Below are 24,245 nucleotides of genomic sequence, written 5' to 3' on the forward strand. Positions count from 1 at the left end.
GAACAGAAGGGCATCCTGGTTTAAAATATTGCATAATGCAAACATGTCAAACTGAAACAAGTGATTTGAGTGCAGAGACCAGAACATATTATGAAAAGCTTGACTACTTTTGCAGGGGAAGAAGAAAGCTCATTCATTTAATTTTCAAACACTGTATTTATTTTAGAAGTAGAAAAGGCAAGCATCTTTTTCCAGCAGGTTTTTCTTGTTGAAGTGGAATAGATAAATTTATTTTTTTAAAATTTAGAAATCTAAAGCAAGGAATAGAAACCTTTAAAATATTATAAAATTAAAATGAATTTGTTTATTGCTTGTTCTACTGTTCAGTTTTCTTTCAGATACAAGTTTTTTGGTGACCAAATATATTTTGACTTACCTCATTTTGCTAAGACATGTTGTGATGATTTTCTTTTCAGGCCAATGGAAATGACTACAGAAGACTTTGGGAAGCTGTGGTTGTCCCTTTCCAATGATGTGAAACAGAATATCAAAATGTCGTCTTCCCAAGGCTCCCTTTCCGCAGCCCTGAATACTCTGCAACAGAAGCTGAAACTCCATATAGTTGACATTATAGGTAAGTGAAAGAATATATATATGTATATTATATTATAATATGTATATTATATGCATATTATATGTATACTATATTTAATTTGTCCCACAAAAATAAGTCCATGGAAGTGAGTTTCTTGGAGTTTAAGGCAGGGAATGTTTGGGAGCACAGTAAACCCAGGAGTGTTTACCATGGGCTTTGCCTTACTCAGGGGTCTGTGTGAAGGTGATCTAAAAACACAAGTGTACAATAAACACTAAATTTTACAAAGGAGGAGACTTGTGTTGTGAAAAGTCTTGGATAGGATGAGAAGAAGGGAATTAAGCTATGTGACAAAAGGAAGCTGGAATTTTGGCATGATTTGTGGTGACATCTTAGAGGAGTTAGAGCTAAGAGCAGAAGAGAACAGAAGAATTGGAGTTTGAAAGATACATTTATGAAGTATGCTACAGCAATTGCTACTTGATAACTGTTATTTCATTTTGTTTCTGTGGTCCCTTGTTTTAAGGTAATGAGGGAATACTGGCATGCCAGCTACTTCCATCGGTGCCCTGCCTGCTGCACTGCCGTACTCACTCAGGGATGTTGGCTGTGTGGTTCAGATCACCTTGTGCTGCTCTTCCAGATGGTTTGCTCTACCACTGTCAAAAGGTGATGGGGGAATCCTGATAACAATAGTGCCTGCCTTAATCTGTTGGGTATGTGAAAAGAAAAAGATTTATACAGTTGCACAGATAATTACCAAAGCTAAACTAAGATACTGCTTCTTGAAGTATTAAAAGTTTTCTTCCAGCTGGCATATGTCATGTGGACTTGTGGGGGAAGAACAATGACCTAAATTACACCTGCAAAAACGTGCTCAGGACTGTACAGTACATTAAAGTATTGTTACCTGTGTAAGTGAAATGTATATTTCTTAATTTTGTTGTAAATGACTGAAAGTATTTATTTTTATTACGCAGTTTTTATAGATGCCAACAATTATTTCTCATGGCAACTACTTAAATATGATTTTAAAGAAAACATATTTCCATTTTGAGGTCAGACTTGATCAGTTATCAGGATCATCTGATTTTATTTTGGTAATTTTTCTAAAGTTATTTTTAAGCACTGCTGGCAGCAAGACCCATGCTGGTGGCAGTATAAAGTAACTTATGTAGCAACAAGTGCAGCATTTTAAAATAGTTGAAAGATTCTAGGAAGCAAAACAATTCCCATGATATTTGGTATTTACCATGGAAATGTTAACTAATCTAAACAGGCTTTTGATAGGAGTCAGACATGTGAGATGGAATGGAAGCACCTCCTGGGGGCTGTTCTAAGGCCCCTCAGTTTAGTCCCTATCTGCAGTTCTTCCTGCCCCATGTTTCAGTCTCATTCCTTTTCTGTAGGAGTCTGTGACAGTCACTGAATAATTGTGCGTCTCTGAAGGAGAGTTTGATGTGGATCAAGTCTGAGAGGACTGAGCTGGGGGTAGCTGGCTATGGACATGTTGACTTTGGTTGCTGGGTTGTGAACATGTTCATTGCTGTCCAGTCAGCCCTATAATCTGGCCAATATCTCTGTCCATGAAAATTCACAAGGGGAAAATTTTTCATTTATTTTTTACTTCTATTAATTTCTAAGCTCAGTATGACTCTTCAAACCTTTGACTTGCACTGATGTGACTGTGTTGTGTATGCACTGCTAGGAACTGCAGCAAGGCATGGGAGATTAAATCAGAGTCTTGAAAATCCTGCCATCTTAATTTATTTAAATGCTAAATGAAAACTAGTACTGCTTGATGTTATTTATAGCTGGTCATGTTTTCTATTTAAAAACATCAAAGATTGTACACATGGTTCAAACATGGTATAAATGGATTCTACAGCGGAATTCTCTCCTTTATGTGTTTAATAGTAACAAGGAAACTCTATTATAGTTCAGCATTACTGATTCTCACCTGGTAAGCACTGGTTGTAAACAAAAATGAAGTATTGTTACTGATGTTTTGGTAAATGTTGATGAAATTGTCATAAGAATGTTGATGTACTGATTGTTTGGAGTTTTTTTAAAGTTAAGCTACTTGTCTTATCACAAGTATAATCATATAAGCAAAGCTTCTTTTTTATTACTGTTTCAGTACCCTCTTACTGAGGAATTTAAAGTGCACAGAACCTGTAAATATATTTAATGTTCAGCATACTTTAATGTTTACTTGGCACTTCAAGACAATTTATATAAATGAAAACTGATTTATAGTGGAGTAACTTCCAGCAAACTGCTGGTGAATCAGCCTTGTGTTATGCAATTGGACTTCTGTAATCTTGGGAACTATAATACAAGTATCTGTTTGTGGCCTATGCATTCAAACCATTTCAACAATGAGATGTTCAATGTCCTGGTGTTTAAAAAGAGCAGCAAAAGACAACACTGCCTTCTGTTGTTCATGTAATGTTCTTTGTAACCTTTTTCACTGTACGAATAGCGTATGTTAAGGTGTCAATATTCTTATTGCTTTATGGTAACAGCACTTAAAGCAGTTTGCAGGGAATTGTACCTGTGTTGGTCTTTATTTTTAGATTGCCCAGCAAAACGTTGTTCTGAATCTATCACCATCTTTGCATTTCTTGCAGTTTAATAAAATTCAGTTTTATTTAAAAAATAGCTTGATACTTCTTAAAAGTTCGTTGCCACCACATATAGCTGTGTTTCTGCATATTAATAACTAGTTTCTGGTTTAATTGTTTCTTTGCATTTGAACATTGATGAAGAATGTAACATCACGGAAGTCTTGAGTCCATTGGTGATTTAATATCCTGTGTCTCGCTTGGAGGTACCAGAATACTGAAAGACTACACTTTAGATTTTTGGAATGGCATTCTGTGTGCCAGCTCACATTTATCCAATCCTTTTCTTGGAGTTCTGTCAGATTGTGTGTTTTGGTTTTAGGCATCACAGGGAACTTCAGTTATTCACTGTTGGCAGGAATAGTATTTTTTTAAGTTCAATGCTAACGTTAGAAACCATTGCTATAGAGGTGAGCGCTTGTGAAGTTTGACATGGTGGCTGAATTGCAGGTGGTTGCAGCCCCAGTCTCAGGCAGGAGGCTGTTTTGTGTAACAAAGCTGCCAGTGTGTAATGGGAGTCCTGGATGAGCTGGGTTGCTCAGACCCTTGAAACCCTCAGCAATTCAGTGCTGGGAATCCCTCTGACCTTGATCCATCATCCAGCTGTCTCTGAAATAGACACTGCTGTGTAGGTAATTATACAAAGGAATATTCTTCCATCTACTTCTGTATTGAAAATCCTTCTGTGTGTATCTTCATCCATGGTGATCCCATTTACTTTCCTTTGTGACTTTAGTAGATCTTGAAGGCTTAACCTGTTTTCCAGGAAAGGGAAAAAAGGTGCATGGGAGCAGGCCTAGAAGGAAGAGAGCACATAACCAGTTTGCATGAGAAAGTTTACTTTCAAGAGGCAACCAGAGGCCTATCAGTATAAACTGACCTTTCTGAATGGGCACATTAACAGTGTTTGGACCAAACCCTGGGTACCAGGAGGCCTCACTGTTTTATTGCCCTGTGCCGTGGACAACTTGGAGTTCTGGACTTCTGAGAGTTAACAGGTGATTGTATAGGATTGATATTTCAACTTCTGTCAGCTTCTCCTTCCTTACCCCAAGTATTTTCAGGTACTTTTAATGACTTTGGCAGGAAAATGGATGGAAGAGCATCAAAGCAGTGTGATGCAGTATGTTTTCCTAGCTATAGATCAAATCTCTTGTTGTATTATATTACTTTCTGCTAGTATTCCCAAATCCTCCTCATCCTGTGAGGACCCAAAGGAGTAAGTTTGTGTAACATAGGGCACTTCTGAGGTTTTTCTGTACTTGCCAATAGCTCATAAATGACATTGATGGTTTCGAAATACTGGAAATGTGTGTATCTCCTATAGAGTCCCACTGGTAGTTTTTCAGCAAAAAGAGCAGTATTTTCTTTTCTGTGTGGGTAAGGCTGTACATTGTCTTTTTCTGGCATTGATTTATTTAAAAACAGAAATAGACCTGCTTGAGTCATCCAGGCAAGAGTTGCTTTTGTGTTTCATTTGCTGTGGTAAGAGTTAATTGTGCTTTATTGTTTGGTCTTCTTCAAGGTCAGCTGTTTATGTGCCTTTCTGTGAGAACATTTCTCTAGCACAAATCAGGTCATGTGTTCAATGTGATGTACTGCCCTGTGGTACAGGGACCACTTCATTAGGATACCACAAGTAGTCATTCCCCTGAGAGTTTCTTGAACATTAACATTTTTCTCTTTATTACATAAAGTTGGCAGTAATGAAGCAAGGAATATTGTGTTCTGCCATGATGTGATTCATAAAATTAACCTGACGGCACTGTTTCTCCAGCAGGGAGGTTCAAAGCACCACTTAGCAAGATTGCTTCAGACTTAGATTTTTAAGGTGATTGTCAGTTTTCTCTTTGTGCCAGCCTTTAATTGCTTTCAGTATAATTGCCATGTGAGTTGTTTGCAAATCCTGAGCTCTTTCAGCCAAAACAGTTTGTCTTTTCTGGGAAGGAGGATGGGAGAATATATGCTTGCTGTGGTTAAAACATTCTGGTAGGTTCTAGCACCTTCCATGTTTAGGGCAGGGCTTTGAAATCCATCAGGCATCTGTCTTCCTTGTACCTTAAATCACACGGACCCAAACTGAGCTAAATACATCATGGAAAACTCGCAACAAGGTGCTTGATAGTGAGATCCTGGCCTGTGACATCTGCTCTGACCTTGACCCAGGCTGCCTCTCTCTCTTCCGGGCTCTGATTCAGGCTGAGCCCAGGGAGAAGTGGTTCCTGAAGGCAAGAAGTTTATGCCAGTTCCTCCCTATGGCTTGTGAGGGAGTTTCTGAGCTTGGTAATGGAGCTGCAGCACTAAACAGACTGAGTCACCATTGTTTGGTACCTCAGGTGCTCAAGAACTTTAGGGAAGAACAGAAATTCCTTTTGCTGCTGACACGTGCTGGTGTTCCCTATGTGTGATGCAACAGAGATGATAGAATAAATAGTCACAGGGAAACAAAAAAGGCAGTAATCACACATTTTTAATCCACAAATGTGATAATACATAATATACTTAAGGTGACCTGAACATTGCCCGTATTTTAGCAATGTTATTACATACCAAGCTACAAGTACAAAAGTAAACAATGAATATACAGGATATGCAAGTATGAGAAATACTTGAAAACATCTTTTCCCTTAAGGCTACTCATATTATTTATAAATAAAATAACAGATGTTCAGCTGGTCTATCTAAAATACCAGAATCTGAATAGTGATACTTGCAACACACAGAAAGTCACAGATATAGGATATCCCTTTCCTTTGGACATTTTGAATGTTGAATAATCGCTTTTTCTGGCTTTAAAAAAAACACTTGTTTGCCACAAATGAAACACGCAAAACCTGATGTGTGTGCACTGGGACAGGAGCATTGGATACAATAAATACTGTTCAAAAACGTCAATGACAAGTACGTGCTTGGAAGAAATGCAGGTAATGGTGCATGTGAATATAGCTCTGCAAATGGCTGAACTTGCAACCCCAGCTGTTGCCATTTCATTACTGTGTTGCAAAGGAGTTGTCCACCTTCATTGCTACTAAATACACTTTTTATGGTTAAAGGAAACATGGGAAAATTTACATTGTTACAAACTGTTCTGCTAATGTTTTTCATTTTTACCAGGCTTCAAGTGAGTTCAGAGAACAGGTGAAATTTCATCTAGCAGGACCCAAGTGTATACGTGACCTGGGTATGTGTATTCTCAACTGTATAAAGGTGTGATTGTAAAAATTGTAGTTGCAAGAGATAAAAGATAGTTATTCTGGGATGAGGAAAGACAGAAGAATAATAAAATTTTTGAATAGTTTTCTCTACCACTAAAAATTGTGGGTTTTTTCTTATCCTAAAGGAGTGAGTGATCAACCCTGTAAGCTTCCCTTAAAGAGGAATGGCTTTCAAATATATTTTCTTGCCTTTGTCAATTTTCAAGTACATGCATCTCTGTATTATATTTACACGATATGGAAGGTGTTACCTCCAGGTAATGACATTGTCTGCTCTCTGTGCCTGATGAAAGGCAAGGGTACCTGATACTGTGGTGTCAGGAGCAAGAGGTGAATCTGGAGGATATGGCTTAGAGGGCAGGGAGAGAAGAGATTTTTGAACATGCTTCCTTTACTCTGGGTCAGTCAGAACCTACACACATTCTGCAAGTGGCAAAGCTGGTGTATCTGCTCTGCTCCCATCCTCCCTTCATCCTAACAAGACTGTACAAACCCCACTCTTTCTTGGCAAAATATTTTCAGTTTGAAGACATCAATGAAAAAGTAATTGATAACATTCTGAACAAAACTCATTCCAGAAGCTTACCAGAGTCACTAAGGCTGTTCTTTTTTAGCTACTGTGGATATGCTACACTCAGAGGCACTGCAAGAAGAGTGGATGGGCTTCCTGTTGTATCCCACCTCTGATTATTGTAGGCACAAATGTCACGGGCACATTAAACCAAGAGTGTTGTCTAGGCTGAATACCTTGAGGATATGGATGTAAATGTTGGTCTCTCAGTAATGCTTCTCACAAGAGCAATTTCAAAATCTTCACATAAAGTGTTTTGTTCTGTCAGGCAGAACAGTAAGAGCACAAAATGAAGCACAGCCTTCAGCCTAAACTCGTCTGATGTTACCCAGTACACAAACCCTGAGTGTGGGGTAACTGCTGGACTACTTTATCTAGTTTTCTGGTTACCTTTGAGTTTGAATCACTGAGCTGCTTTTCAAAATTAAAATGAAACCTTCTATTAGCAGATATAAGACAAAACTGTGAAACTATTGCTTCACGGAGCAGTTCTTTAAATCTTCTCCCCCTTCTACTCAGTTTGTATGATTCATTATTCCCCTGTTAGACTTACATGCCATTTAAATTAGAAAATATCTTCTCATATTGATTCCTGATCCTCTTGAAAGGAGTGAACTGAATCCATTACAGCCTTACTTTCTGTCAACGCTTTTTCAGTTAGTGTGGAAATAATAAAAATATATGCACCAAGGGCCTGGGGGTGAATTCCATGCGTTGCTCTTGCCTTCACCTGTCTATTTTTACATAGCCATGCATGTGAGTTTCCTTTCTTTTCATGTGTCCAGCCTTGAACACAAAGCTAGCAAGATCATGGTGTATAGCAATCTATTTCTGAACAATACATATCAGCAGCCTTGTTCACTCAGCTCCTTGAAAAAGACTGAATTATCTGAACAGAACATTAGAATTGATAGCTTTCTGATTTCAGTTTTCCACTTCATCATGAGCCTGGTGAGCACTTTCTGGGCCCTGCTGGGGCTGTAGTAAGACTGATGGGAGGGAAGCTCACTTGCCTACCATGGCTCATGAAGGGTGGCCAGTCCTAGAGAGAAGTTTTTGTTTGGTTTCTTGCTTTTGAGCACAGTTTCAAAGAACCTTCTCATCAAGTAGTTTGTTGATGCCATTGCAGATCTTTTTGAGGTGTGGCCGACAATCCCCATCGAGGCTGTACAGGGCAGTTAGAAACTCCACATCTGCAAAGTGATTGAAGACGTGGTTGATGCGCCCGTGGGATCGTGGGGTCAGGTGTCGACCTACTAGTTCGTGCACAAGGTCTTTACATTCATTCAGAAGTTCTGCAAGCACATTCCTGTCAAAAGTGTATTCTACCTCATAGAAACTGACGATTGTCATGGCAGTTTGGTTCAACTTCTTCCTGAACTTGTCTACAATCTCCAGCTCTTCTTGGTTGAACTGATTATTTCGATAGAGGATCCCGATTTTTATCGCCACTTTAATCAGATCTTTCATGATTTTATGGGCTTCCTTTTTGTTTCTTGTGTGTTCCTTTGTTACTTTGTACAGCTCATCAAAGATTTCACTGCTTGTGTCATCGATTAGCATGTTAGCCATGGTTTTGGTTGCCATTTTACTCAGGATCTTTTTCTGGGCTTGCAGTGCAAGATTCTTGGAACTGAAATAATCGGGACCTGGTTTGGGATAGAAAAAAGGAAAAACATTTATTTTATTTGGTTAATTATTTTTGCAATAAGTTAAGAAAAGTAGTACTCACATGCTTATCTGAGACATTAACTGACATACAGTGATGACTGCGGTAACACTTCCACTACATTATTTCCAGGTATCCTTGAGGTTTTAGACATCCAGGTTTCAGGTCTTCCTGTCACTATTTGGTTGCAAATAAAGAACAGAATATTCTGGCAGGGGATATCTATGCTGATGCTTTGATAGCCTTTTAATTTTGATGTTCAATATTAAAACTTTCTTAGCAGAAAGATCTGCTGAGATGTGGTCAAAATAATGCATAAAATATCAAAGACAAGCAATATATGAACCTGAAAGAGTTACACTTTGGTCATTGGGAGGCACTGTTGTTCCATAGTTAGACCAGGCAGCATCTCAGATGAGGGCTAATGAAGCAGATCCATAAGCATGGATTTATTTTGCCTTAATCTCTAGTAATAATGCCTTCTCCTTTTGTTACCAATTTGCAAAATTAGAGAATGTGATTTTTGTGAAATATTGGTGCTTCCATGCATGTGGTTGTTGCCAAAGAAAAATGCTTGAGCTATTTGCTCTACATTTATCACATAATTATCTTGGATTTTTTATCTTTATCCATCTGTGCAAGTTTCACTCAGCAGAGTACCTGAGCACATGGCTACTCCTGTTGGGCTTTATCTCATGAGTTCTCTAATTTTGGGAGAGAGTAATTTGACCTTCCTCTGTTTTTTATGTTAATGTTGTCTTCTAACTGACCCTATATGGACAAAGTAAAGCAAATATGGATATGAAATAACCATCCAGGTTGATACTGAGGCAGTGAGTTGGATCAAAGGGCACTTTATCATTGTAGCCAAGCAGTGATGAGGGTGTGTCCTGGGTGTACAGCTGGTGAGCTCTGAATGACGGCAGAGTGGCCTCTGGTATGAGAAATCTTCCTCACATCTCCCCTCAGTATCTGCTTGTGCAAAGGAGGTGCCCTTTTTTCCCTGCCAGCTGGAGACCTCGCTCTGCTCACCAGAAGCCCAGAGCTGGGGCTAGAGGTAACCACACTGGGAAATCAAACCTCTCAGAGATTAAAAATAACAATAAAAATCAAATCTTCCAGTGCTGATTTGATTGTGGAGCCTGAATGAGTCTTAAGCTGGTGGGGTCAGCTTCAAGGCCCCTTCCAGCCTCCAGCCCACGAGTGCTGACACCCTGCAGTGCAGCCAACATCTGCTCGTGCTCCTGGCACAGCCTGACCCGCGGCCTCTCCTTCCTGCCTGTGTTCCCCACATCCTTGTGTGAGGAAAAAAAGAGGTGCTGGTGCCAGCGCTCACTTCAAACAAGTAACGATCTGAATTTAAAGTCTTCTGTTTAAATCCTGATTTTCAAGTTAGCCAGAATATTAAAGTTGTCATCTTTCTTTGGGTGCTGAAGCTGCACTGCAGAGCAATGTGAAAGAGTAACATTTAATTTCAACTGAAGCACCACCTGGAAAAAATAATTCAATGTGCTTAAAAGAATTGCCTGTCATGTGGAGAGAAAATTGTGGGGCTGAGCTGCTGTCTGGAGGAAATAGAAAAACTGTGATTTAATCTAGAAATGATGAAACCAGGATGAAAGCATTCTTTCACTTAGCAGTACGTGGGTATATAAATAGTATCCATGATGAATAATTATGTACATTTCCCACAGTAAAATGGTAGATTGGTAGTGTCTGTTTCTGTAGTAAGTGTTTCTATTAATCAAGTCAATGCAGTTGTTCAGTATCTGGTTTGCTCAAAAACTGAAAATAACTGCAGTAGATTTTTAGAATATTAATTTTGCTAGAGTTCATGACGCTTCAACCTGTGTGTCTCTTTCACCAGGTGAGAGCTCAGCTTGGCTCATGCTGCAGGAGGACAAGGGGCACACTCCACCCATACCAGCTGCCAGGATGGGCGCTCTGCAGAGCCTCAGCCATGGGCTGTGGCTGCCTGAGTGCTGCTGGGCTCACACCACGGGTGTGCCATGCCAGGAAGGTACACAACAGTCATCAGCCCGTTTGTGCAGTCCAGGCAGTGGCGTGGGGGCTGCTCACAAAGGCTGTGCTCGGTTCTGCAGCAGTGTGTGCTGGAGAATGAGAGGCTGTTTGGATTGATTGTCTGGATTCCTGCCTCCAAAATAACATCGTGCTCAGACACCCAGGTGATGCCTTGCCTTCTAAAGATCACAAGTGGTTGAGCCACATGATTACGTTCAGACTTTTGTGGGGACAGCAGGTTTACTGTGGCAACCTTTTCTTACTGCAGCACATTGCTCACTACACAAAATACATCTTCACCTCCTACATACAGCAATTCTATTTTCTGCTCTCTTTCATACAGCAAAACAAATCAGCAACAACATTATAGATGCTATTAGCTTTCAGGAACATTACACCAAAGCTAAAAATGTAAAACCATCCTCCACGCATACTGCTTTGTTGGGTAATGATTAGCTTTTATTATAGAAAATATCACATCTTAGTTTTTACCAAAGGAAGGGCCAGTTCTGCTTCAGATCAGCTCTTGCCCTTTCTCTGTCATCTAGAGAGCTATGTATGATGAAAAGCTGTTTAAGAAGCCCCTCGTGATGGGGTTGATTCCACAGAAATCTTCCATTCTTCAAGAAGGGCAAGTCTTCAGCCCTGTATTTCCCTGCTGTGATGCCCACAGAGGGGATGGCACGTGCCCAGCTGTGTGCAGGAAGAAGGGGAGAGGCTCCCTGTGCCCTGGATGCACCACTCCTCACCAGTGACTGCCCAGCTTCTGGCACATGGTGCTGAGCATGACAAAGATGTCTCCCATCCACTAAATAACAGGATTGCTTAATAACAGAGTTGCTTAATAACAGAAGTGCAGAAAAAGTTTGGCAACTCCAGCGAGTGGATGTAAGAGTTTTATATTTTAGGAGTTTTTGAGACTAAAATGCAAGAACATCTGTAATATTCTCAAAGTATTTTGATTGCAGATGGCTGTACCAAGTACAAAATGGTCAGAACTGAATGCTCAGCAATATTATTTTCATGTAAATACCCATTCAGCCACTCTGTACAAAACGCACAGCAAAACCAGTCAACCAGAAGATGCTCCCACTATGCCCAGGGGAGACCATGTTCAACGTTTGTTGAAAGCAATTATGAGGACATGGAAACAAACCCCCTGAGCACATGAATCCATTTCCCTCCCAGTCAGCCACTTAGTCAAAGCCATAATATCGTTCTGCAGCCAGGATATTTTGTCCCCTGGCAAATGGCTGAAAGTCACGTTGAAGTGAATTCTGGAGGGAGTGCAGCTTCACCACAAAAATGGAGAGAGGGGGAGTTAAGCTGAGGAGTTTCTGTGGAGCTTGTCCAGTGCATTTTTAATTGTATTAGCAGGCTGGCTTGGAGAGAAGGGGCTCAAAAAGAATTTCTTTGGCTTTTTGGCACTTGCGTGGTTACACCTGACAGTTGTTACCCCAGTACCTGCTGCAGCTTGTACTGGGTAATCAGTTACCACAGCCATTGACTTCACCTGCTCTTAAATGAGACACACATGGAGATGAACTTTATTTCCCATCTACACTGTGAGCATAACCCCAGCTCCCAGCAGCTGGTTGTGGCTGTTTTTCAGCCAAGTAATGGACATGTAGAGGGCACTGAATTATTCTTAGAGCATCCTGAAGAGGTGAGTTGAACTGTTTGAAGTTAAAGGTCTGAGCTAAAATCTTGGAGAGGCTGCAAGACTGCAATGGGCTCCTGCAGCCTGGCAGGAATGGGAGGTGACGGGAACCAGAGAAGGTCCCTGCACCTGTGCCCCAGCTATACTGTAAGTAAGCAAAGGGCTGAATCTTAACAAGACGGAAATGCATGAGAAAGTAAAGATGATGAAGAGGCTGAAATATTTTTAATACTCCTGAATCTTCACTTTAAAATGCAGCACAGCTTCTGCAGCAAGACACAGGCTTTAAGGAGTCAGCAATGCTGCAGGAAATGCGGGCACCCCTCCAGCTGCCAGCAGTTGCTTAGACTTGTGGGAGATGGACTAAGCCAAGGCCAGACATGCTCTCAGAGTCTGCTACACTGTGAGATAGCTGGGCTGTGAACATTGTAGGAATGGGTTGTTTTAATGACTTGTGTGACTCAGTCTGAATGCATCTGTGTATTTTACTTTGGTGATATACCTGCCCCTGAGCCTGGAGAGTCTGGGAATGCCAGTGAGGAAGAATGTCAGTGAAGCAGCTCTATTGTGAAACTCTTACAGCGGATATCTGAATGGTTAATCATGTGTTGCTGCTGGTGTTGGTAATTAGCTGGGTTGTCAGCTTATTTCATTATAACCTGGAGTTACCTGTAATGGCTCTTTTTCTTGACATAAATACCAAAAAAATCTAGTTGCTTCATTTGTATCATTCAGGTAAAATGTTAGTAGTAATAAGCTGCCAATGTGTTTGTTTTATTTATTCTTCAAGTATCACAAGTTTTAAGATTCATTAGAAAAGTGAAATGCAGGACTTGGGATTTCAGAATAGCTCTAAAAGCAGACAGAAAGAAAGTCCACTAAAAGCCCTTCTCCCAAAGTGTTTTAGTCCTGAGCACCCTGGGCATGAGCTGTGAGTGTGTGTATTACTCTTGGACAGCTACAGGATCACTGCAGAAGAAACATTCAGTGTTTCCAGTAACTTTCAGCCAAGAAACCCAATAGACCAGATGGAATATATCAGCTTTCAGGGAGGGCCAATTTAAACATGTGTAAGCACCAGGGGCCCAGTGCTCAAACTTTAACACTTCTAAATTGTTACTGTGAACATAAAAGGGTTGCTCACATCCGCAGTGGAACAGGAGATTAGAAACTGATAATTATACGACCCTGAGAGAATGTACCAGTATCCAAACATCTGAAAGCAAAACTTGGACAAGTTGGAAATGGCAGCAACAGCCCTGTACAGAGGGAACATGACTGAATGGAAAAAAGGCTACTTTTTCCTTTTAGTGCATTAGATGAGCAGCAATTCTGCAAAAAAAGCACTGTCTGGGAACCTAGTGACTGGAGATTCCAAAGGATAGTCTGATTTCAGCATCTGGCTTGAATCTGGCATTTACTTTACTAACACTGTATTGTTGCTACATACTGGAGTTTCAATACCTGCTGGAGGTGGTGGTAGGCTGGGGGGGCCCCTCTGTAAAGAAAGCACTGCAGACCAAGCAATTAAACTGTCATTCTCTGGGTAATGCCTCCAGGAACCTATCCAGGGGAGAGAAGCTCAGCTGCAATTTCCATCAGCTCTGCTGGAGCTGCCAAGAAAGGGGCTGGCTGAGCTTTCCTCCTGCTGCCCCTGGTAGCTGGCTGGGAATTGAACTACACTGCTGTGTTCTTCTCCTGGGTCTGAAAGAAGTAGCTGGCAAGTGGTGTCTGGATGACAGCACTGTCCCGGAGCTGGGCCTGGCTCATGCTGTGGAAACCTTCACAGGTACTCCCTGGAATATATGGCACAGCTGACTGCACGCTGGGATTTTGTACGGCTGCTATTTAACATTACAGATGAGATATTGCGCTTGGTCATATCCTGAAGACTCACATCCAGCTTGTGACAGAGGAAACCGCTCCCTGACAAAAGGGCTTAGTGAGGATCATCTTTGTGTTGTGTTCCATGAGCCAAACGGCTGTACCAGGCAGCAGCTGCTTTGGTAAGGACCCAACCCTGGGTTCAACCTGCAGGGACCAGCTGGGCATACACAAGCAGCAATCACCAATCACCTCTCTGAACGTGGCTACTAAAGCTCTTAATTTTATTAACCTGATAGAACATATCAGAACCAAAGCCTTAACCAGGCTGCAGCACAGAGAATGGTGTCTTTGTAGAGTGACTTTTCAAGTGTTCATTTTTAACTTTTCACTGCCATTTTGCAGCATGTAGGGAAGCTCTGCCAAGGCAGCAAACACATCTGGTTAGCTCTTGGCAACTGGCAGGGAGTGTAAATGATGTAGAGCTGGCTTACACAGCACCCCAGGGCACATGTGTGGAGTGGGAGCAAGGCTTTGCTCTTATCTGAAACTGCTCAGGAGTTACAAGTCTATCTGCCAGGATTGATAGTGAAATACTGTGGTTTGGGTTTCTAAGCTTTCTTACATAACTAGAAGAGGTTCCATAAACTGACCACTGTATTTTATAAGCAGGTTTGTAGTCTTTCAATGTCAGCTCATTATGTTGATGACAAAATACATTGAAAAGACTGACTGATGCTACCTCAGAAAGGGCAAGTTTAGCTCTGCCTGACACTGCAAGACAAAAAACTTCCACAGTGACAGCAGAGTTTTGACAAGGGAGGATTGGTTACCATCTGTTGCAATGACCTATTAATCCTGTTCCCGCACTTTGGGACAGGTGTCCATGATTGTATTAGAATGTTTTTTTAAATGCTAATTTTGGTCAAAAGAAGACTTTTAGAGTAAACAGGCATGCTGACATATCCAAAACACTACAGCAGGATCTTGCTTAAGAATGGTTAGCTCACAGAACCCAACAGACCACATTTTGGTGGCACTAGAGGACATCTTGAATTGGTCAGGAGTTTTTGGCCTTCAAACTGTTAATGACCATTTTTTTTCAATGTATGCTCTATAGCAAGTCCTAGGCAGTAAATGTTGAAGACTTTAACTTCAGTCTCTGACCTGTTGTGTTTAGTGTCCTTTGGCTTCTCCACAATTACCATAATTCTGACACTGCATTGAATAAAGAAGCTATCATGAGGACTATGTAGCTAAAAATATCCAGTTAACCAAATATTTATTATCTCAATAGGAAAATTATGCTTATTTTAATGTCTGGCCATGTAATTTTCACAACAGGACAGTAACGAGTTCTTTGATATGTGCTAAGGGATTGTTTATTGCTTAGATGGGACAGAGGCTCTGGGGGACCATCAGGCATATAATGAATGATAAACAAGTATCTTGTTAAAGAAAGAAGACTCACAGACTTCTTTAAAGGATTTGACCATTGCATTCTTCCATACAAAAATAAAAATTCTCCAGGAAAGAGAGGATTTTCTTGCCAAAGTATTATTTTTCACTGAGACTCTTAATAGTCATGTGAAACCTTTCAAGATCTGGCAGCTGTCCTCTTTTATCCAGATGCAATTATCACAGCAACTTCTCTTTGCCAGGGATCTGTAGAACTTGCTTGCAGTGTTACTTCATAATCAGTTTCCAAATTGGTAGATTCTACTTTGAACAAAATTGAAGAGATGTTCAAACACTGTGACACTTGCACAGATCTTGGGGGCTTTCAGTCCAACTTCATGAATGACTTGAATTTTTTATCAGGGTGGATAAGGTTTTCTATGTGTTCTTTTAACCCTTCCTCTAGCAAGATGAGGAAAAGAGGAGGGCTATTGAGCATCTGTGCTTTTGTGGGCTTGGTGCTTGGCAATTACCACAGGCACCACTCCTGATTAACAGGAGGTTCAGATTTCCTTGTGCTTCTGCAGATCAAATGCTTTCTATTCCTCCACAGTAGTCTCTTTAGCATGCAGGAGCTGGTCGTTCCCAGTAGGAAGAAAATAATATGCTGTTAGTAAAGCAGGGCCTTGCAATATCAGCCCTAAATATTAAACAAGGCCTCCCTGAAATCTGTATGCTTTAAACAAATCAAGTGCAGCTAAGGAACAGGCTATTTGGTACTGCTTCCCCGATTTCTATTTTTTCTCCCACCCATTTCTCATCCTTTCAGGAAGAAAATGTTGAGGGTTTATTTTTGTGCCTTCAAATTGCTTGCTGTTGCAGTGCACTGCTCTTTCTCCAGAGATAAAACGTCCTTGCCTTTTACATGGAGTAATTCTATTTTTGACTCTAATATATTAAGAATAGCATGAAAAATATCCATGTTTATGCTCTAGGGATGTACAAAACTCCATGAGAAAGCAAGCAATTGGGACCCCAAGGGTAGCTGGTCTGAAGATGCTGTGAAATTCTGAGATGGCATTTCTCTGTAGCTTAACATGAAGCTGAAAGAAAAGAGAAGTGGTGTGTTGGAGAATTTCTGCTAAACTAGGTCAAGGTGAATAAACTTCAAAGAATCCACACTAGGCCGCAGCTGTGACAGGTGTGCAGCTGCTGCTGACCAAGTGGGCTGCTCAGCTGTGTGAGCTCCCTGAGCCCAGGGAGAGGGGAGTCAGCACCACAGAGCTACACCAGGGTGATGCTGTCCACATACTCCCCTCTATGGGACAAGGTGGGCTGTTTTGGGTGTGGGAGGCACAGCTGTAATTCATTCTTCTTGTGTGTTTTTTGTCTTTTAAAAACAAGCAAACCCCTGACAATAATACTGAGTCTTCTTTGCAGGCAGTGCTCTGGGTGCAGGGACACCATGCGAGTGCCAGCTGGGTTGGGGTGACACCCAACAGTGTGTGTGTCAGTGAGAAGAGGTCAAGGGAAGTGGGGGGGTGGAGGGGAAAGCCTGTTGAGGCTTGATTTAAGTTAATGGCATCTGTGTATCTGGCAAATGAGAGTTTTTTTTTTTTTTATGAACACCATGTGCAATTGTTTTCCTACCTTGGTTGGTATTCAGTTGCTTGACTATTTGGTTTTTAATTAAGAAGGTGATGGATAGAAGGGGAATAAACAATGGCAGAGATCAGGTACAACTGGAAGAAGGTACTATGGTCCCTAAATAAAACATCAGAGAAGCTGTTAATTTCCCCATTAATTCCAACCATTCTTCCAAACTCTGTTTATACCACAGAACAAAGTCCAGTGAGGGGAAGGTGAAGAGGACAATAGTGGCAAGAAGTGTCTGACAGCTGTTCACTTTTCCAAGTCAGGAGCAGACACTCTAGACTGATCACAATATGTTTAAAACTATTAGGAAAAGAAAGTTTAATTAGCCTTAACCATAGACTATTTATTGTATCATTGCCATTCTTTACTTGTGTGTTTTGGGAGAGTCAATTAAAGCAAAAATATTTTGAAGATGCTGATTAGTGCTTCCAAATCAGCTAGTACTCCAGGACTGAAGAAGGTAAGGGCTTACAGGTTGTGACCCATGTGGACCAGCTGTTTGACAGCTGACAAGAAGCACAGCTGTGGCTATAATAATACAGCTGTAAGGGCAGGATCATGATGTGAGTATCACTAAAGAAGCTCCCTTATGCCCTTATCAGGCCCTCATGTTTGACATCCTTTGTTTCAAGTGAGACTTATCCTATGACTACTTTTCTTAAACAGAAAAAAAAACACCTGAAAAGAAAACCTCCCCCCCAAAATCCCAACAGAACAGACAAAACCCCCAACCAAATAGAAAAAGCCCACTAAAAAATCCTAATTAAATCTGTTGATAGAAGACACTCTGCAGGTGTGTAAATCAATTACTAAAGAAATATTTTTCTTACCCCTCCCCGTGAGTCATGCTTGGTTATATTGTCTGTGTCACAGCATCATTACTTACAAGGTATGTGGGTGCTACTTGTCTCTGTATTTATAACAGTTTTCACTCCCTCCATGAATGCAAAGGTCTAGATTTGTAAAGGCATCTAATGTATCTAACTGCAGTTCAGAATTTTAGTTCCTATTCTGAGAATATGTAGGAGATTAAAAAGGGCTACAACTAATCTGGAAGAGTTACTTGCCGCTTGTGAAGTTTTTTGGGGTGAAAAATGGGCTCATGATTAATTCACCACTCCCACTCTGTGTCCCTCCTCCTGCCCGTGGAACGTCGCAGGGCTGTGCCCCGGGGTTGTGCCCTGCTCTGTGCCCTGCTGCAGGGTGGAGAGAGCACCAGCTCTTGTGACTCAGGGCTTAAACTCTTTTACACCCATAGCAGGTTCTGGATGCAGGTCTGTGCTCTGCCCACACCAGCGTGGCACAGAGGACTTCACTGCTGCTCGAAGCAGTTTTGTTTCACCCAGCCCCAATTAGCTGATGCTGTGCTGCAGCTTTGTGAACTTGACACACCAGATGGGAATGTTGCTTGTGCAAGTCCATAAAGGACGTAAGGGCATCCTTCTTTTCTGAGTAAGAACTGCTGATAGTATCAGTGTCTGAATGGTCCCTGCTCTGGTTTCTTTTACTTCATTTGAAGTACTTTTTTTCCTCTACTAAAAGTTTTACAATTTCCTTAGAGACTTCTAACAGACAATCTCATTGTGGCCTTGCTGAAACAAACCCTGCTTGCTGTTTCATTATAATCAGCATTGCTATTGTGGAATCCACCTACAATGAGTGAGACAATTTTCAAGTCAATTCTGTTCCTCCTTGGTTCAAAATCTGCATTAATATCTGCCAAAACTTAGAGTGTCTTGATGCCTTACAGTAATGTAGAAAACATTTTGAGTTTATACTGGGAAAAAAGAAAAAGGAAGAGAAATTGGGCTACAAATTATGATTTCCTTGTTATGGGTTTAACTTAAATTGCTAATCATGGCATCAATACCCTCATAGTGAGGTAACTGACCCCAGCAGTGTAAATAATATCTGACAGTCAGAGCTCCTGTAGAGGATAAATGCTAGTGAAGAGAATCTGGTTTTGTACTTTCAACTTGTTCATTGTGTGTACACAGATTGCAAAAGACATCATGCCAGGAGGAATATCCTGATAACAGAGATGCTTTTGCTGTCATCAGGGAGTCTATAATAACAGTTTAACAGCAGCAGCTGTAACCACCCATGGTGCTGAAGTTCACTCTGAATGCAACTCTTTATTTCAGGAAAGCAGAAATGGAAAAGATGCTGGAAAAATACTGAAATGGTCAAGCCAGTTCTTAGAAGGTGTGTTTCATTATCATGAAGCACGTGAGTAACAGCAATGGGTTGTGTGGCGTTTTTATATATTTATACACACACACACACACACACACACACACACACACACACATATATCCTCATTATATAACATTGCAGCTAAAAGGAGTCAGGATGGAATTTGCAATGGAAGAAAAACCCTAAATCACTGCCTTTATGTTACCTAAAGAAAACCCTGAAAGGACAAGCCTCGAGACAAAAACAGTTAAGCAAAACATGCCATCCCTCATGGTTTCAATTCTGTGAAATCTCTGAGTACATGTGTACAGAGCTGCTTTGTGATGACACCTACACGTGTACTGAAAGCATCCAGCTGAACACCCAAGGTGATGCAGAGATGTAACTTCTGAACACAGCAACAACAATGGTCCCTACAGACACTCCATTAGATCTGAATCAGGTCTAGACTGATACTGAGAGAAAGAAATGCAGCACAGCACTCATGTTATTGTCCCACTGTCCCAGCTGTCAGCAAAACTGCTGCCTTAATGTTTGGTTATTGGTAATAGAATAATAGGCAAGTCTGCAGTTCTGATGAAAACCTGTGCTTAAGAAGAAAAACTCATTCCCCCAAAACAGCCACTACTTCTAAAGGGAATTTAGTCAATGTTGCCATTTCTTGATCTCGAGCATGAATTTTTAGCATCTCTGTGGTATGTGCTGAAGCAGCAGAGCCACCACCACGCCACTTGATCCTTGTGGCGCCATTCCAAGCACAGGCAGCTTCTTGAGGCTGACCCAGAAAGTCCAAAGGTGAGTTTAGACCTTTCTTATCTCTCCTGTATGTGACATAGTGTCAGAGTGAACACCCTGTGGACCTTTTTTAGATAGACTAGCAGCCACCTGAGGGGGAATACTGCTTTGTTTCCTCTCACTGCTTTGTAGGACTTGGTAAATCCTTCTTTCCTAAAGAATTAGTCCTACAGATTTCTTAGTCCTGCTCTAAGGCTCTGCTGGGTTCAGTGTTCTTTCTGCCTGAAGAAGCATGACAAAAATCCACTTCTTGCTCAGCTCTCTTTACTGCTATAAGAAAAAAACTGGATTTTGCCCAAACTTATGTTTCCCATTCAACTTTTCTTACAATGAAGAAAAATGTCATTTCCTCTTCTGAAGAGGGACTCGAACAGTTTCTGGCATGTACTGTTGTCCACAGAACGGACTTGTCTGATTCCTTTTAGCAGGTGGGTCTAACAACCCCTACCACATGCCAGTCTAGAGACATGCTAATGACTTTGTAGGGTTCAGATTTTGCTGCAATAAGGTCTATCTGTAGTTCCTGCTCTGTGCTCCTGTGGTCGCCAAAGCATAACCCAGGGGCATCCACATCTAATTACACAAAGAATGAGCAGAAAGCAATCAGTGCTGCAGAGAGCCTTTGATCAAATGAGACATTTGTATGCTTTTAAAGAGAGACTGGAGTCTTTAAAAGGAATTACTGTATACATGCCATTCATTAATATTAGTTCATATACTAAAATAATCTTGAGGTTCCTATGGTTTTATACCAGAAAGCCTAGACAGTGATGATTCAATGTTTGTGCTCTGACTGTAAGTATTGCTCAAAGGAAATAATCTGGTAGCAGGAACATTTAAATAAACTCTATCATCAAGCTAAGTGATACTCTGAGATAATTGTTTTACTTTTACTAACAGTCATTATTAATTTAATGAAGTTTCCCAGGATGATTTAAGTGAAAGAGAGAACCTTTGCAGTCCTCCCCATAGAGACATCACACATTACATATTCAACAGGAAAGGTCTGGAAGAGAAGCCCTTTTGTTTATTCTTCTTTTATTTTAACTAATGCTAATCTGAGCTGCTCGTGTCATGCTGTTAAGCCCTACACTTCAATATATTTGAAGCTTTCCTTGGCAAATAACTGAGCAGCAATTTAGCTCAGCGGGCCTCACCTTAGTGGAGCTGGTTTTGCTGCCAAACTCAAGAGCTGGCCTGCTTTTATTTTTTGTTCTTCCCCCCCTTTTTCCCACCCAAGCCTATTCAAATAGTTTCTTTTGCAGCAATCTGCTCCCTTCCTCTGGGCCTGATGCTGTTGCTGAGGTCCCTTTGGCACAGTGCTGGCTATCCAGGCCTGCCTTTGCCTTTGCTCACCTGCATTTCTGCAGCTTCTGGCAGCACTGGGCCCTCTCTAGTGACAGGTTTCTCAAGGTTTGCTGCAGCAGTGATGCCACCAGCACCTCCCCATTAGTCTGTCCTTCAAGCCTAAAGCCAGATCATGATTTACCCTTCGCTACTTTTCAATATTTTCTCCCCAAATATTAAATACATTCATGCTTGCTGAGAAAACACATGCAGAAGCTTTACAATTTCAGCAGGCTTAGCAGCCATCCCTCCAATGCAGAACATGCTTGTGATAAAACTGCATTTTGCCACAGCAAATGGACACCCCAGTGAGCCTGCCAGACCCACCTCCCGCTGTGTGAACTCTCATTAAGTGCAGCCCAGTGGTGGAAGCACAGTGTTGCTTCAGCAGACATTTATTTGACTTTAATATACACAGAAATGGCTTGTGGAAAGCTTTTATCGAAGAAATAAAACTCTAGATATAAGAACCCTGTCTCTTGTATATCGAGAGACAGTCTAGAAATCCAAGCAGCATGTTGGAGTTTGCATGATTTCTGACAAATGGAACAGTGGGGTAAAAATAAGGCAGTCAGCTGTTGTTGCCTGTGTTCTGGTCCTGTGTTCATGCTCAGGGCTGGCTGATGCATTTTCTTCTGAAACTCACACAAATGATACATCCTAAGACAGTAACTGAAGATAGATTTGTATCCACTGACTTCTGGTGAAATGAGACTGTTAATGCTAAGAACACAAGTTATAAATGTGATGATATGCCACAATTTATTCAGGGCAGTACTGATTTTTTTAATCTAGGCAGTTGTGATAATGGTACTGCTTTGTAAACTGGTCAAATGGAGCCTGATAAATCTCTTTAACATTGTGATGAGTATGCTCTATACAATTCTAGAGATGCTTGACAATTCTACAACAATCTGTTTTATTCTAGAATGAAGCCCCCATCAAAAGCATAAAAACAATGTAGCATATTTCAGTATTTTAAAATTGTACTCTTGGATGTCTCAATTTGGATATGCATTTAATGGTTTCTTCTAGGGTCATTTAATTACCTTCTTATTTTACATTTTCATATAAAAGTTCTTTATTTTACAGTCAATGAAGCTATATACATTTGGAGGCAGCTCTTCCCTTCATTTTCTTTCAAAAGAGAAATTTACAAAAATTGAAATAAATGGCCAAGATGTTGTGATAAGAAAATATTCCCTGGATATCTGTTCAGATAAGCCACAGAAAACAATATGTTTAAAGAAAATACTTGTCCTATTTTTCTTCACAAAGCTAAAGAAAATACTGCCTTGTGGAGGAGCATTTACTGTATGAGGATCTGCCTCTAAAATACCTTTAGATCCTTAGGTTGCATATGAACAGGAAGATTCCACCTACAGAATTATTTTGCTATATTCACAGTTACATGAAAGAAGGTCTTTACTGGTATCAGTGATGATGGCCTAAACTGGCCACGTAAAATTATGATGTCGTGTATGATGACACAGTGCTTATTTTTCCATGATGTACTTGGGTTTGACTCCAACCACTTCTCATCCAAGACTAACTTAATATCCAGCAGGTTTTCTTCCCTAATTCTTTTGGAGGGAACTTGCTATTTAAAGGGGCCATATTGCAATCAACTATATTTTTTTTCATTCCCTGCATCACACTTCTCAGGTTGTATTATCTCTGTGTAGGATATTTGGTGTTACCATTCTGATTTCCCACAGGCACCACACAGCATAACCATGCATTGCACAGTGGCTACTGTCTGAATTAATGTCCCAAATTCAAAATGTATGTCTTTGTCATGCTCAGGCTCTCAACCTCCACACTGGGGACTGAATCAGTAAATGAAGACAAGAACTATTTTCTGATTTCTTTTAGTTTATTTTTCACTATGGCAACTTCTGAAACAGAGAACAAACTGAAATCTTACTGTGTCTGTTCTTGCCTCACAGTCCTCTTTTTTCTTTTTTTCTCCACAAAATAATACAAATCATCTGGACTGTGTGAATATAAATTACTTGTGTCAAGGACTAGAATTAGGAGTGACTTTTAATGGCATTATCTTTGGTGTAGTTTCAGAAGTGAAGAGGCAACAGGCACAGGTCACTAAAGCAGTAAATGAAAAAAACAGCTTCAGAGATCAGAATGGAGAAATGTGTGCAGTGAATGATTAAAACCCCCCGAGGTTTTGCAATGTAATAAGCTAATTCTACCAAGCTCTCATGATTTGTAAGATCTCTGATACTCTCAGTTTTATGTTATTTCTTGGCTGTTATTGCATTGGCTAGTTAATATGTTTTGATTAAATATGGGCACCTGTAATCACACTCTATTCTTCAAGTCCCGCTTGTGTAATCTTTTACCCTTTCTTTGTTGTACAAGAAAAATGGACTTTCATTTTCAAAGGTTTATGTGGAACCTTTGCAAGTTTCAGTGAAAAAGATTTCCTCTGATTCTTTGCAGAGTTTGCAACACAACATTGCAGCAGACTCATGAATGAGTTGCAGAGAGTAAAGCTGCTCTGTCTGCCTGCCCTAATTGAGATGTGCAGAAATGAACTGAACTATTAAGTGGTAAGAGCAGCAAAGTAACACCTTTGAAGCCCTGCGTGGGGTTACTAACACCAGCAAAGCCACCTCCACGTAAAAATATAAAATCCTTATCCTTTGAACAGCTGCAATAATGAGCCTTTTCTCCTGGGTTAGTCCTGGCTAAGCCACTGAAGTGGGAAGA

At 40.7% G+C, this 24,245-nt stretch overlaps 2 protein-coding genes across 3 annotated transcripts in view; one reads left to right on the top strand and one right to left on the bottom strand.

Moving 5' to 3' along the window:
* The window catches only part of LOC139678051 (AP-4 complex subunit epsilon-1-like), a 143,181-nt gene that overhangs the window by 19,343 nt on the left and 99,593 nt on the right, over positions 1 to 24,245 (top strand). Inside the window, exons 20-21 of the mRNA XM_071568590.1 lie at positions 417 to 574; positions 1,062 to 1,204. Of these exons, the coding sequence (XP_071424691.1) occupies positions 417 to 574; positions 1,062 to 1,204 (301 nt within the window). The remainder of the gene's footprint in view (positions 1 to 416; positions 575 to 1,061; positions 1,205 to 24,245) is intronic.
* Positions 5,615 to 24,245, bottom strand: part of TNFAIP8L3 (TNF alpha induced protein 8 like 3) — a 43,680-nt gene continuing 25,049 nt past the window's right edge. For both annotated transcript variants that reach the window (XM_071568592.1, XM_071568593.1), the window contains exon 2: positions 5,615 to 8,597. In XM_071568592.1, the coding sequence (XP_071424693.1) occupies positions 8,035 to 8,597 (563 nt within the window). In that variant the 3' untranslated portion in view covers positions 5,615 to 8,034. The remainder of the gene's footprint in view (positions 8,598 to 24,245) is intronic.

The sequence above is a fragment of the Pithys albifrons genome, chromosome 13 (genome assembly GCF_047495875.1).
Source record: "Pithys albifrons albifrons isolate INPA30051 chromosome 13, PitAlb_v1, whole genome shotgun sequence".
Classification (NCBI taxonomy): domain Eukaryota; kingdom Metazoa; phylum Chordata; class Aves; order Passeriformes; family Thamnophilidae; genus Pithys; species Pithys albifrons.